This window comes from Salmo salar, chromosome ssa26 (genome assembly GCF_905237065.1).
Source record: "Salmo salar chromosome ssa26, Ssal_v3.1, whole genome shotgun sequence".
In the NCBI taxonomy this organism is placed as follows: domain Eukaryota; kingdom Metazoa; phylum Chordata; class Actinopteri; order Salmoniformes; family Salmonidae; genus Salmo; species Salmo salar.
This window is the reverse complement of record NC_059467.1, coordinates 9272350-9284740: the sequence shown is the minus strand read 5'-3', so window position 1 is coordinate 9284740 and position 12391 is coordinate 9272350. Positions and strand designations below refer to the sequence as shown.

The 12391-nt window shown below is 42.3% G+C and overlaps 1 protein-coding gene across 23 annotated transcripts in view; it reads right to left on the bottom strand.

The window, feature by feature from the left end:
• The window catches only part of LOC106587089 (MAP kinase-activating death domain protein), a 77832-nt gene that overhangs the window by 37818 nt on the left and 27623 nt on the right, over positions 1 to 12391 (bottom strand). For 12 of the 23 annotated variants that reach the window (XR_001324364.2, XM_014175031.2, XM_014175036.2 and 9 more), the window contains exons 5-12: positions 11163 to 11294; positions 10625 to 10738; positions 9851 to 9931; positions 5463 to 5519; positions 4333 to 4505; positions 3038 to 3273; positions 905 to 1064; positions 278 to 381 (exon numbers count right to left, since the gene is read on the bottom strand). Coding sequence is in view for 15 of the 23 variants with exons in the window: in XM_014175031.2 (XP_014030506.1) it covers positions 278 to 381; positions 905 to 1064; positions 3038 to 3273; positions 4333 to 4505; positions 5463 to 5519; positions 9851 to 9931; positions 10625 to 10738; positions 11163 to 11294 (1057 nt within the window). In the remaining 8 variants the exon portion in view is untranslated. Of the gene's footprint in view, positions 1 to 277; positions 382 to 904; positions 1065 to 3037; positions 3274 to 4332; positions 4506 to 5462; positions 5520 to 9463; positions 9473 to 9850; positions 9932 to 10624; positions 10739 to 11162; positions 11295 to 12391 lie in introns of all 23 variants that reach the window. The other 11 variants (XR_006762139.1, XR_006762141.1, XR_001324366.2 and 8 more) reach the window with 4 other exon arrangements.

The window sequence follows — 12391 nt, the reverse complement described above, 5'->3', positions numbered from 1 at the left end:
GCTAGTGACTATCTGAAAGGAATTGGTCATTTTAGGTTGCCATTTTTCAAGATGAAAACAACTGTCAGTTATTATAATAAGGGGGAATTTACCGTTTTTTTTTGTCATAACAGTAAGTATGTGTAAGCTGGGTGGTTCTTGGGCAGCAATTACACAGGCAGCTCAATTCTGATCTTTTGTTCATGAATTTCACTGATTCAGATGAGGTCTTCTGCTAAAGATTAGAATTGGGTTGCCTGTGTAAATGCAGCCTTGGTGAAATAGCACAGATACTTACTTGGCATGTCCCCTTGGATGTCACATTTGATCATTTCGTTCACCAAGTCTCCAAGTGACGAGTAGGAAGAGCTGGAGTCATCGTAGCCAGCCTCGCTGTCGCTGCCACAGAGACAAAACAGAGTGGCATTACCCTGGACGCCATCTTGGTGACACCTTACACGTCTACAGAAGGCTAACCAAAAAACGCTAACTAAACCTTTATCTCAGACTCAAATGAACCTCAACTGATACATCATTTCTAGCAAGACTAGCAAGCTAACTATTGAGCCAACTAGAAAATCTACTAGTTAATGTTTAGAGTTCGCCATCTAGTGGCTAATGTGTTGTCTATCAACATTCTATAGCCTACCATGCTGCTGCTTCTGCAATGTCTCCGTAGGCCGCACTTGTACACACACACAGAACACTCACAGATCAGACACTGGAAAGGACCTCACTTCAGATCTAGTTTTTATATGCTAAATGGCTCACTAACATGTTTTCCCCATTGCGAAAATTGCTTTTAGACCTTTGGCAGTACCTGGCACTGAAACGATCTTCATTAAACATTTTGTCAATTATGTTATCGCAGCAGTATCAAAGAATCGTTATGCCTTCCAACCGTGGAGGGGTCAGTGTTTTTTACCTGTCGTCTGTGGGGTCCGAGTCATTAGCCTCATCCTCTAGGGGTCCACTCATGGCCTCGGCCAGCTGGGAGCTACCGTCGTACACGCGGTAGAACACCGGCTGCAGCTGGTGGGCGTACCACTTGCCCTTGTCTCCGATCAAAGATGGGTCATACACGTCTGCAGAACACAGAGGTACGCTCAGAAACGCTACGAAACCTTCAAAATTCCTGTATTGCTCAGAGAAATATACCAGAGTTCGCAAAACATTAGGAACACCTGTTCTTTCCATGACAGACTGACCAGTTGAAAGCTATGATCCCTTATAGATGTCACCTGTTAAATCCACTTCAAATCAGTGTAGATGAAGTGGAGGAGACAGGTTAAAGAAGGATTTTTAAGCCTCGAGACAATTGAGACATGGATTGTATGCGTGTGCCATTCAGAGACTGAATGGACAAGACAAAATATTTAAGTGCCTTTGAACGGGGCACGGTAGCAGGTGGCAGGCACACCGGTTTGTCTCAACAACTGCAAAGCTGCTGGGTTTTTGATGCTCAACAGTTTCCTGTGTGTATCAAGAACGGTCCACCACCCAACAACTGTGGGAAGCACGTCCCTGTGGAACGCTTGAACACCTTGTAGAGTCCATGCCCCGACTAATTGAGGTTGTTCTGAGGGCAAAAGGCAGTGCAACTCAAAATTAGGAAGGTGTTCCAAATGTTTTATACACTGAGTGTATATTCGCATTTGACCTAAAGAAAATGCAATAATTGATAGCATAATTAACTTTTTACTAAGTAACGTGGAAATTGGCCTATATGGATAGGGCTAAATTGAAAAGTTTCTTACAGAAGAAATATGAAACGCATATATGTAACAATTGAACAGTTTGTAGATGATTGGAAAAGTATTAGACCAAAAGGTGAGTACACAACAGTTCACCTGACAAGACTGAATCCAAACATTACCCGTGTTGATTTCATGTGCATTTTACATTTACTGTACTTTTGTCACATTTGTAAAAACTCTGGATACTTTCAGTAAGACTGTTCCTGGAAAATGTGGGGTAGGCACAACAAAAAGCAAACATTTATAAGGGTTTGAGTGAGAGAACTAAAGTGGCCACACAACCTTTTTCCTAAGCAATTTCAAAGCACTTTTATGACTCAAAGAAGAGTCTTCAACTATAAAGGTACGTTTTTGAGCTCTCCTGCTGTGCCGTCGAGGAACTGTAGCAAGAATACTTGTAGTCGCATCGCATGGAACACAACCGTGCAGTCACACGATTACTGTTGTTGTTTACGCAGTCCAAAATGATCCATTATAAATCGCAATCTGGGACAGATGTGCATTATTTGAAAGCTTGTTCTATTGCCAACATGACTAGCTAAGTTATAAAATATTATCTTACCGTGTTAGGCTTTCACAAGAAACAGATGATCATTTTTGGTGCGCATAGAAAGGAGTCATTAGTTCATTCAGGTGCGTCTCCTGCGGCAAATTTTCGTCACAATAAACAAACATAGGCTCATTCTGATCGGAACAACCCAGGGTATGACGCCATGTAATCTTGTAACTGTACATCAAACATAGTGACCATAAACATTGACACCTGTATATGATAAGTTTTAGGATTTGGAAATGTTAAGTGCACATTTGGACTGTTTGGCTTACTTTAATGACATCAAAGCGGTATTTATTATAATCCTCAATGTCTCATCTTTCAAAATACATCGAGTCATCTCAATTTACACCATCTCCCTCACTCAGACAACCAAAAATGTGCTAAAGTTGCCCAATTACCAGGAGGGATGGGGGCAACTTCTAGTCGCTTGGTGCTCAAGTTCAGAACGTCTGTCAGTCAAAACCCCATACAACGCTGTAAAGTGCAGAGCCAGAGCTCTAACTTCCTGTATAGCATGTTACTGTACAGCCACTATGTTCCAATTTAGACAATTAGTGCACAAATCTGCCATTTTCAACTCGTATATTGGTACGAGTGTAAAGGGCTACACTTTACTTCACACTATAAATATCCCAAGCCAGCAGGAGTATAATTCGTGTCAGCTCTAAACACAAACACACCAATTGTCAGTCAGTGCATGGTATATGCAGTACAGCAGGTGTGTAGGCTAGGGTAAGGGACTTACTGTTGTGGATCCTCTGAAAGGCCAGGTTGGTGGGGTTGAGGGCCCACTCGCCGTAGTACTCCACGGCCTGGGTGTGCGACAGCTTCTCAGCGAAGCCTGAGCGGCGGGGCCGCGAGGCCAGGAAGGACGTGGCCTGGAATGCCACCACAGGCCGGGGGAAAAGGCGCAGCGTGCGTGTGTGCATCTGGAAACCCTGGAGCACGTTGGGGGAGTTGAAGAAACGCACCATGGCAACCCTGTTGGAGAAAGAAGGAAAGTTGTGTGTTAACGCTTCAATTAGTCATATTTAAATTCAAAAAGCTTTCTTGTTTATCAAATTTACATACGAGAGACATTTGTCTTTGGTATGAGGCTCAAATGAAACATTGTTTCACATGACATTATGACTGTTGAGTCATATACAACAGTCGCTAGGATCGGGAGAATAAAGCGCTGCTTTGCATTCTTAACAGCACTATCAACAAGGCACCTGGACTACTGTTCAGTCATGTGGTCAGGTGCCACAAAGAAGTACTTAGGAAAATTGCAATTGGCTCAGAACAGGGCAGCACGGCTGGCCCTTGGATGTACACAGAGAGCTAACAATAATATGCATGTCAATCTCTCCTGTGTCAAAGTGGAGGAGAGATTGGCTTCATCGCTACTTGTATTTGTGAGAGGTACTGACATGTTGAATGCACCGAGTTGTCTGTTTGAACTACTAGCACACAGCTCAGACATCCATACAGACCCCACAAGACATGCCACCAGAGGTCTCTTCACAGTCCCCATGTCCAGAACAGACTATGGGAGGCAACCAGGACTACATTGAACTCTAATACACATCAAGTAAATCATGGAAGCAGTAAAATTTGATTTAAAATCAGATAAAATACACCTTGTGGAACAACGGGGACTGTGAAGCAACACAAACATAGACACACGCATACGCACTATACACACATGTACACATTGATTTTGTGTTATAGATATGTGGTAGTAGAGTAGAGGCCTGAGGGCACACAACGTTGTGAAATCTGTTATGAATATACTGTAACGTTTTTCAAATGTATAACTGTCTTCATTATTCTGGACCCCGCACGCACTTCAGATTTTAAGAATTCAAGTGGGAACAGGGGTCAATCCATAAATTGTGCATATGCAAATAGCCCTTCATATCTATAAAATATCTACAATATTCAGGGACTAAATCAAATGGAGTGTAAGAGTTGAAATTCAACCAACCCCACACATTGCCTTGCATGGATAATATGAGATCTACTTAAAAAGAATAGAGAAACTTTGTTAAGCCTTGCCTGGTGGCCACATCCACAGAGTCCACGTCGTTGCCGTAGATGAGGGGGTTGAACTCTGTGGAGGAGGGCGACGCCTTGTTCTGGCCGGGGGGGAGCAGGGGTAACTCCTGACCCTCCTGAAACTTCTCCAGGTTCAGAATGGGTTGGGTGTTGAGACTCATGCTGGCCAGGGCCTGGAGCGGGTAGAAGTGAGGAAGGTTTTAATCAACACACTGTCGTGGAGATGAGATGACGGGGTCACTCGGCCCCACTAGGGTGCACTCTCACCTCAGGCATCAGCTGAAGGGTAGTGCAACAGAATGGTCTCACTAGGACCAGTGTGGAACTGTCTGTTTGGGGTTCAAAACGGTGCAAGAGAGTAGGACAGGGGTTCGGAGACCTCAAAATTGGATAAAAATGAGTCACAACTATTATAATTTATTATTTTTGGTTACCCCTTTATTTGTTAATACTTTTTAATTTAGTATTTCGGTTTTTTATGTAGTGCTGCTTCATTATTTTTTGTCTGTATGATGTACGTTCTCATTTGAGAATAAATCATTCATAAAACACAAGGACTAAGCTAGGAGGACTCACAATGTGACCGTTATAAGGTGACAGGTGAGAGTGTGGGACAAAATGAGGAAGCCCGTTTCCCAGCAAATTAATCTGAAGAGTGCATGTTTCTGCAGATGCCTGAAATGGGAGCGTCATTTGGGAGAGGTCGGGGGAAGAAGTAACAGCAGAGGGAATTCACTAGCACTCTGGGATTGCTGCAGACTCATTCAGGGTTTTGCACGATGTTAGCACAGTGGATCATTTGATGTCTAGGTCAGTCCTGGAAGCAACCTATGTGTTACAGCAAAAATCTGCATATCCACTGTGTTTGCTTACAAGAACACTCACTGATGAAAAGATAGATGTGCATACATTCCGGCATGCTCAAGCCAAAACTAAGCAGCCAGTAGTGGGTCTTCAAAAATGACCTATTACGAAATCTCTCTATGCCACCAGTCTGTTACAACATCTCAACAATAGTGTATGACACTTCAGAAAATAATAACAAGCAACAACAAAAATATTTAAGTTTGGTGAGGAAGAATATCCGTGCAAGGAGCATGGCACATTCCGCAGAAGGAGAAATTAAGAACCTTATTGTCAGAGGAGAAGATCTGCTTTTGGGTGATCACGGTCAACCTAACCAGACACTAGGGAAGGGGAGGAAGGAGGGGGACAAGAGAGATGCCAGGAAGAGGATCACATGAAAAGGCTGAGCTGACCAATTGCTGAGCAGAATTGAAACCACACATGACAAAAAGGGTCAAGATTGGAGGCTGTGTGTCCAATTTCCTTTAAATGGATTCCTTCCCTAATCTCCTCTCAAGCCTGACTACAAATCTGCTGAAAGGACGGGATGCTGGAAAGCAACGTGGAAACCTTGACTAGCCAATAAGTGGGCTAGTGGGGAGAAGGAGATGCCTCTATGTTGCTTTCACATACAGTCCTTTCAGCTAAGTGGTTGCCAAAGAAGGGAGAAAAGGAAAGGTGCAGTTTTAAAGAATTGGGACATAGCCAGAGAACAAGAGAGAAAATGAAGTAGAAAAGTAGAGAGGATGAGAGAAAGAGAACAAACACGTTTACAGAGATCAAACCATGACAGAGATGAGAGAGACACACAAATAAACATGAGTGCGACACAACAACACACAAAAAGGAACAGTAATGCACCACACAAGCTAGCCACTGTTAGCCTAAAGAGGCTATCAATGGTTACCAACAGAGGATAACCGGTGGCTACAATGGAGAGGTGATACTTAGACACAGAAGGGAGCAGATCTCTTGACAATAACGAAAAATAATTAAAAACCTTTTGGCTCTTTGTTTACTGTCCATACACCCCCAACTCAAATTCTCCCCTCTTAACCTGTGAGATGCTGACATACACTGAGTGTAAAAAATATTACAAACACCTGCTCTTTCCATGACATACAGTTGAAGTCAGAAGTTTACATTCACCTTAACTAAATACATTTAAACTCCGATTTTCACAATTCCTGACATTTAATCCTAGTAAAAATTCCCTGTCTTAGGTCAGTTAGGAACACCACTTTATTTTAAGAACGTGAAATGTCAGAATAATAGCAGAGAGAATGATTTATCACATTCTGACCCACATTCCCAGTGGGTCAGAAGTTTACATACACTCAATTAGTATTTGGTAGCATTGCCTTTAAATTGTTTAACTTGGGTCAAATGTCTCAGGTAGCCTTCCACAAGCTTCCCACAATAAGTTGGGTGAATTTTGGCCCATTCCCCCTGAAAGAGCTGGTGTAACTGAGTCAGGTTTGTAGGCCTCCTTGCTCACATACGCTTTTTCAGTTCTGCCCACAGATTTTCTATAGGATTGAGGTCAGGGCTTTCTTTGTGAGGGCCACTCCAATACCTTTGTTGTCCTTAAGCCAATTTGCCACAACTTTGGAAGAATGCTTGCTTGAGGTCATTGTCCATTTGGAAGACCCATTTGCGACCAAGCTTGAACTTCCTGACCGATGTCTTGAGATGTTACTTCAATATATCCACCTAAATTTCCTAACTCATGATGCCATCCATTTTGTGAAGTGCACCAGTCCCTCCTGCAGCAAAGCACCCCGACAACATGATGCTGCCACCCCCGTGCTTCAAGGTTGGGATGGTGTTGTTCAGCTTGCAAGCGTCCCCTTTTTCCTCTAAACATAACGATGGTCATTATGGCCAAACAGTTCTATTTTTGTTTCATCAGACCAGAGGACATTTTGCACATGGGGACAATGGCGGTTTTGGAGCAGTGGTGTTTTCCTTGCTGAGCGGCCTTTCAGGTTATGTCGATATAGGACTTGCTTTACTGTGGATTTAGATACTTTTGTACCGGTTTCCTCCAGCATCTTCACAAGGTCCTTTGCTGTTGCTCTGGGATTGATTTGCACTTTTCGCACCAAAGTATGTTAATCTCTAGGAGACAGAACGCGTCTCCTTCCTGAGCGGTATGATGGCTGCGTGGTCCCATGGTGTTTATACTTGCGTACTATTGTTTGTACAGATGAACGTGCTACCCTCAGGCGGTTGGAAATTGCTCCCAAGGATGAACCAGACTTATTTTTCTGAGGTCTTGGCTGATTTATATTGATTTCCCTGTGATGTCAAGCAAAGAGGCACTGAGTTTGAAGGTATGCCTTGAAATACATCCACAGGTACACCTCCAATTGACTCAATTGATGCCAATTAGCCTATCAGAAGCTTCAGTAAACTTCCGGCTTCAACTGTATGTATGTATAAATATCATACAGTGGACGCCTAGGCCTACGCATGCAAGGCCCTGATGCATTTAGTGCTCAAATTTGAATCTTCACGGTCACTTGTCCGGCGGCAAATTTTCCCAACGGACTGCGATTTCCCTGTGATGTGAAGCAAAGAGGCACTGAGTTTGAAGGTAGGTCTTGAAATACATCCACAGGTACACCTCCAATTGACTCAAATGATGTCAATTAGCCTATCAGAAGCTTCTAAAGCCATGACATCATTTTCCAATCTGTTTAAAGGCACAGTCAACTTCGTGTATGTAAACTTGTGACCCACTGGAATTGTGATACAGTGAATTATAAGTGAAATGATCTGTCTGTAAATAATTGTTGGGAAAATGACTTGTGTCATGCACAAAGTAGATGTCCTAACCGACTTGCCAAAACTATAGTTTGTTAACAAGAAATTTGTGGAGTGGTTGAAAAACGAGTTTTAATGACTCCAACCTAAGTGTATGTAAACTTCCGACTTCAACTGTAGACTGACCAGGTGAATCCAGGTGAAAGCTATGATCCCTTATTGATGTCACTTGTTAAATCCACTTGAAATCAGTGTAGATGAAGGGGAGGAGACAGGTTAAAGAAGGATTTTTAAGCCTTGAGACAATTGAGACATGGATTGTGTATGTGTGCCATTCAGAGGGTGAATGGGCAAGATAAGAGTCTTTGAACGGGGTATGGTAGTAGGTGCCAGGCGCACAGGTTTGTGTGTCAAGAGCTGTAAAGCTACTGGGTTTTTCCACAAATGGTCCACCACCCAAACGACATCCAGCCAATTTGACACAACTGTGGGATGCATTGGAGTCAAAATGGCCCAGCATCCCTGTGGAACGCTTTCGACACCTTGTAGAGTCCATGCCCTAATGAATCAAAGCTGTTCTGAGAGCAAAAGGGGGTTGCAACTCAATATTAGGAAGGTGTACATAATGTTCTAAACTCTCAGTGCATACTAACCCATTCTCTGTGCGGGACTGCAAGGACCTACCAGCTACCACTTGTTTGTTACTGTTTTGGAGTGCTGAGGACTGCTTTAATCCTTAAAACAATAGAACCTATGAAAACTCACCTTTACCCATATCTTTTCACTCAAATGGCATGTTAACACATCAGATTTTTGGCTCTGCCAACACACAGGTCTATCTTAATCAATCGCACGCACACTCTGGGATAGGGCCAAGTGTATCACACACAAATACTGCACTGATTCTGATTCAAAGCATATCAACAAACTATGATATGCAGGGATTTTCAACATGATGAGGTATGATTGGGGATTCAAATTGGGATTTACTGGGTTTGGATGTTAAAAAACAACCACTGAATGACATTTGGTGACGAGTTGTGATGCATTTTAATGGTGATGATGAATTATGCCTAGAATGTTCAAATGTGACATTTGTTCATATGGCGGATTTTATACATTTTGTTGTTCTTTTCATTTAACTTTTCTTCATAAAGCATCTTGTGCTTAAGACGCTCTTTAAAATCAAATAAACTCAAAAAACAGATGATGACAATGTTGGGTAGGAATAGTTACTTGCAAAATGTGCTAATGATAACATGATGTCAAGATGGTAGGTGGGGGTTACTAGATGTTCACTGATAATTCAAGGTGGTTTTAGTTACAACGCTAAACTGACGTGGTACTACAGTGGAAAGTTTGATTAACATTTCACAACATGTGAAAGAGAGGTTTATGAATCAGAACCAGCTTCTAATCTACATATTGTTATTTGGGCTTAGAGGATTTGGGTTAGTTCTACTGCTACAGCTGTTACTGAGGTCTCAGGGAGTAAGACCTAGTATCTGCCTTTTACCTCCAAGAGCTAGCGCATGCAAAGAAAAGAGAGAGAAAAACAGAAACACTTGTTTTCGTTAGGACATTACAATGCTCAACTCAACAACGCTCCCACGCTGTATGCATAGTTAGTACATACTACACGGTGAGAGAACAAGGACACCGACGTGCCTGGCGCAATTCATCAAACCTCTTTTGAAACATATCTAAAACTGAAAGAAGAGAAGTTGATCACTTGAAAACAAATGGTTAACACATAAGGTAATATTGCAGGTTTTCTTATGTAATAAAGCAATACAAGAGGTGGAAATAAACAGAGTTAACTGTTGGCAGTGCTAACATACATGCTTAGTGAACGACCACTGAAAATAGTGCTATCGGGTATGTTGCGACAGGCTATATTTACCTGTTTCAGGTGTTTCTTGAGTTCTGTGGATTCTGGCTCGGGAAGAGGGGGTAGGTGCTCTGCGTTGGTGGGTGCTTTGACCTGTGGAGCAAAAAAGCATGCTTCAATTGTAACATTTTTGCAAAACAACCATGTACACTACACACTCACAAGTGTACACAAATACCCCTTCAAATGTTGAAAGCATACATCAGTCACCATTACCTACTAAATAGTAGATGAAAGGGAAGGAGTTTGTCCCTAGAAAGACAGACTGGGATGTGGGTGTTCGTTTTAGCACTGGATGCTCTCTGTCTCACAGAGTGGGAGGACTTTAATGTTTAAGTCAGTTTCTGCACAGGTTTGAAATGAGGATGACAAGAGCTAGGTTTTTTTCCTCCTGCATAATGTCGATATCTAGCCTAACACAATAACGGTCACAATGAGAGAACTGAACCCCAAAAGGGATTTAGTAGTGAAAATAAATCCATCTCAAGCAAGTGTCTAGACTTGTCTCCCAATCAAAGAGAATTTTAATTTTTTTAACCTTTATTTAACTAGGCAAGTCAGTTAAGAACAAATTCTTATTTTCAATGATGGCCTAGGAACAGAATGCCGTATGGAACTCAAATAGACCTACGAACGAATAGCATAGACCTGCGAACGAATAGCATAGACCTGCGAACGAATAGCATAGACCTGCGAACGAATAGCATAGACCTGCGAACGAATAGCATAGATCTGCAGAGACCGTGGCAGGGACGCTGAAGCGCACTTCCATTTTGGGGCACTTACCTTGTTACAGTCCAGGTCCACGAGCCAAATGTCGTCGGGCATTTTGAAATCGGATTTGTAGAGGAAGAAGCTGGCAGGCACACCTATGATGTAAGGCGTGGGGGCAAGGAGAAGCTACAAAGGAGAGGGAAAGAACATTGTATGACGTCACAATCAGACAAAATCAAATCAGCACACAAGCAAGAATTGCTCCAATAGGAGGAGCCTCACACCAGACTAAAGCTAGAACTCCACTAGGCATGCATTCAAATCCCAGGTAAAACTCCCAACATAATACAGGGACTAATCTCTTCTTCAACAACTATAATCACAAATCACAAAAAAAGCAATGGATGATAAAATTGGCAAAACGAATCAAATAAAAAATAATTAGGGTGCAGGAATTCCCCCCCAAAAATACAACATTGTGTGCAGAAGTGTATCCCTTTAAAAAAAATCCATCCACAACCTCTGGTTCCAGCTATTAAAAAGCCCTCTATTTATTCTCCTAATAGTACTACAACTACCAGTACTGCAGTCATTGGTTTGATTGACGTACCTGTTCAGCGGAGGCCATGCAGGTGGGCAGTAGGGGAATGACAGGGAACATGTACTCCAGGGGGTAGATCATGGCTACAAACGCCATGACACTCATGGTCAGGGCATTGTAGTCCCGCGACTGGAGGACCACCTGGAAGACACAAATCAAAAAACTATTTGAAGTGCATTTAAAAATCTCAATTGTAAATGGACAATAAATACTTCAGAAGACTGTTGGCCATAGGTGATCACATGCGGTTTGTTCCATACAAGATACTCAATTACATTCAATGACCATCCTAGTTTTATTCCTTCACAATAAGAGATGTAGCATTGACTAGCTGAGTGGTTGTTTCAACAGCCACATACAGACCAAAATATGCTGTTTTCACTATACAACAGTGACATGTTAAAGCTTGAACAGCGAAAGGAGGTCCTTCAAGGGTAACCTGACACAGTTTAGAGTATAGAGTAGTATACAATATATCCTGGACCTCGAAGCCAGTTCTACTGCTTTCTTCCCCATTGTTCCCCTCTAATCAGACACTGATTTAGACCTGGGACACCAGGTGGTTGCAATTAATTATCAGGTAGAACAGAAAAAAACAGCAGGCTCCGCACCTTGTAGGGTAAGAGTTGAATACCCCTGCTATATATAAAATCAGTGTATGGGTAGTGTGGGACTAGGTCTTCAATAATCCAGTGAGATTGTTTTCAAAGTTTTTGAGTTGGCCATTTAATTCAATATCAAGAGTTGGACATATAATAGGTGAGAACGTTTAAATATTGAAACGATATTGGGATCCTTAACGTAAAGAAAAAACCCTAGCGCCATTATTATTATTATTTATATTTTTCTTGCTGGCTCGCCTGCAATTTCGCTAATGATGCGAGTGTGTGTTTAGTCTGTTGGATGTAGAATATCCTAGCCTATTCATTGATGATAGGCCCTGCTTTACTGAAGTTGCGAGACATTGCAAGCCAAGAAATTGTGAAATACAGCGTTCCATAGCGAGATACAGCTTTGACTGCTGATAGACAGGCCTAGTGCACAGATCTGACAGTCTGGTTGGTATCCGACCTGCCTATACTGTGCCCCTCCCCTCTCTCTCCGTCCCTCTCTAGCTAACTATGAAAGATGCGAGTGTTTGTGTTCTCGAAACTACGCCAACTAATCAGCCTCCTTCGCGCCAAGGATACTGGATCTTAGGAGTCGATTCCTAGATGAAAATGTGTTTTCTTTCTACT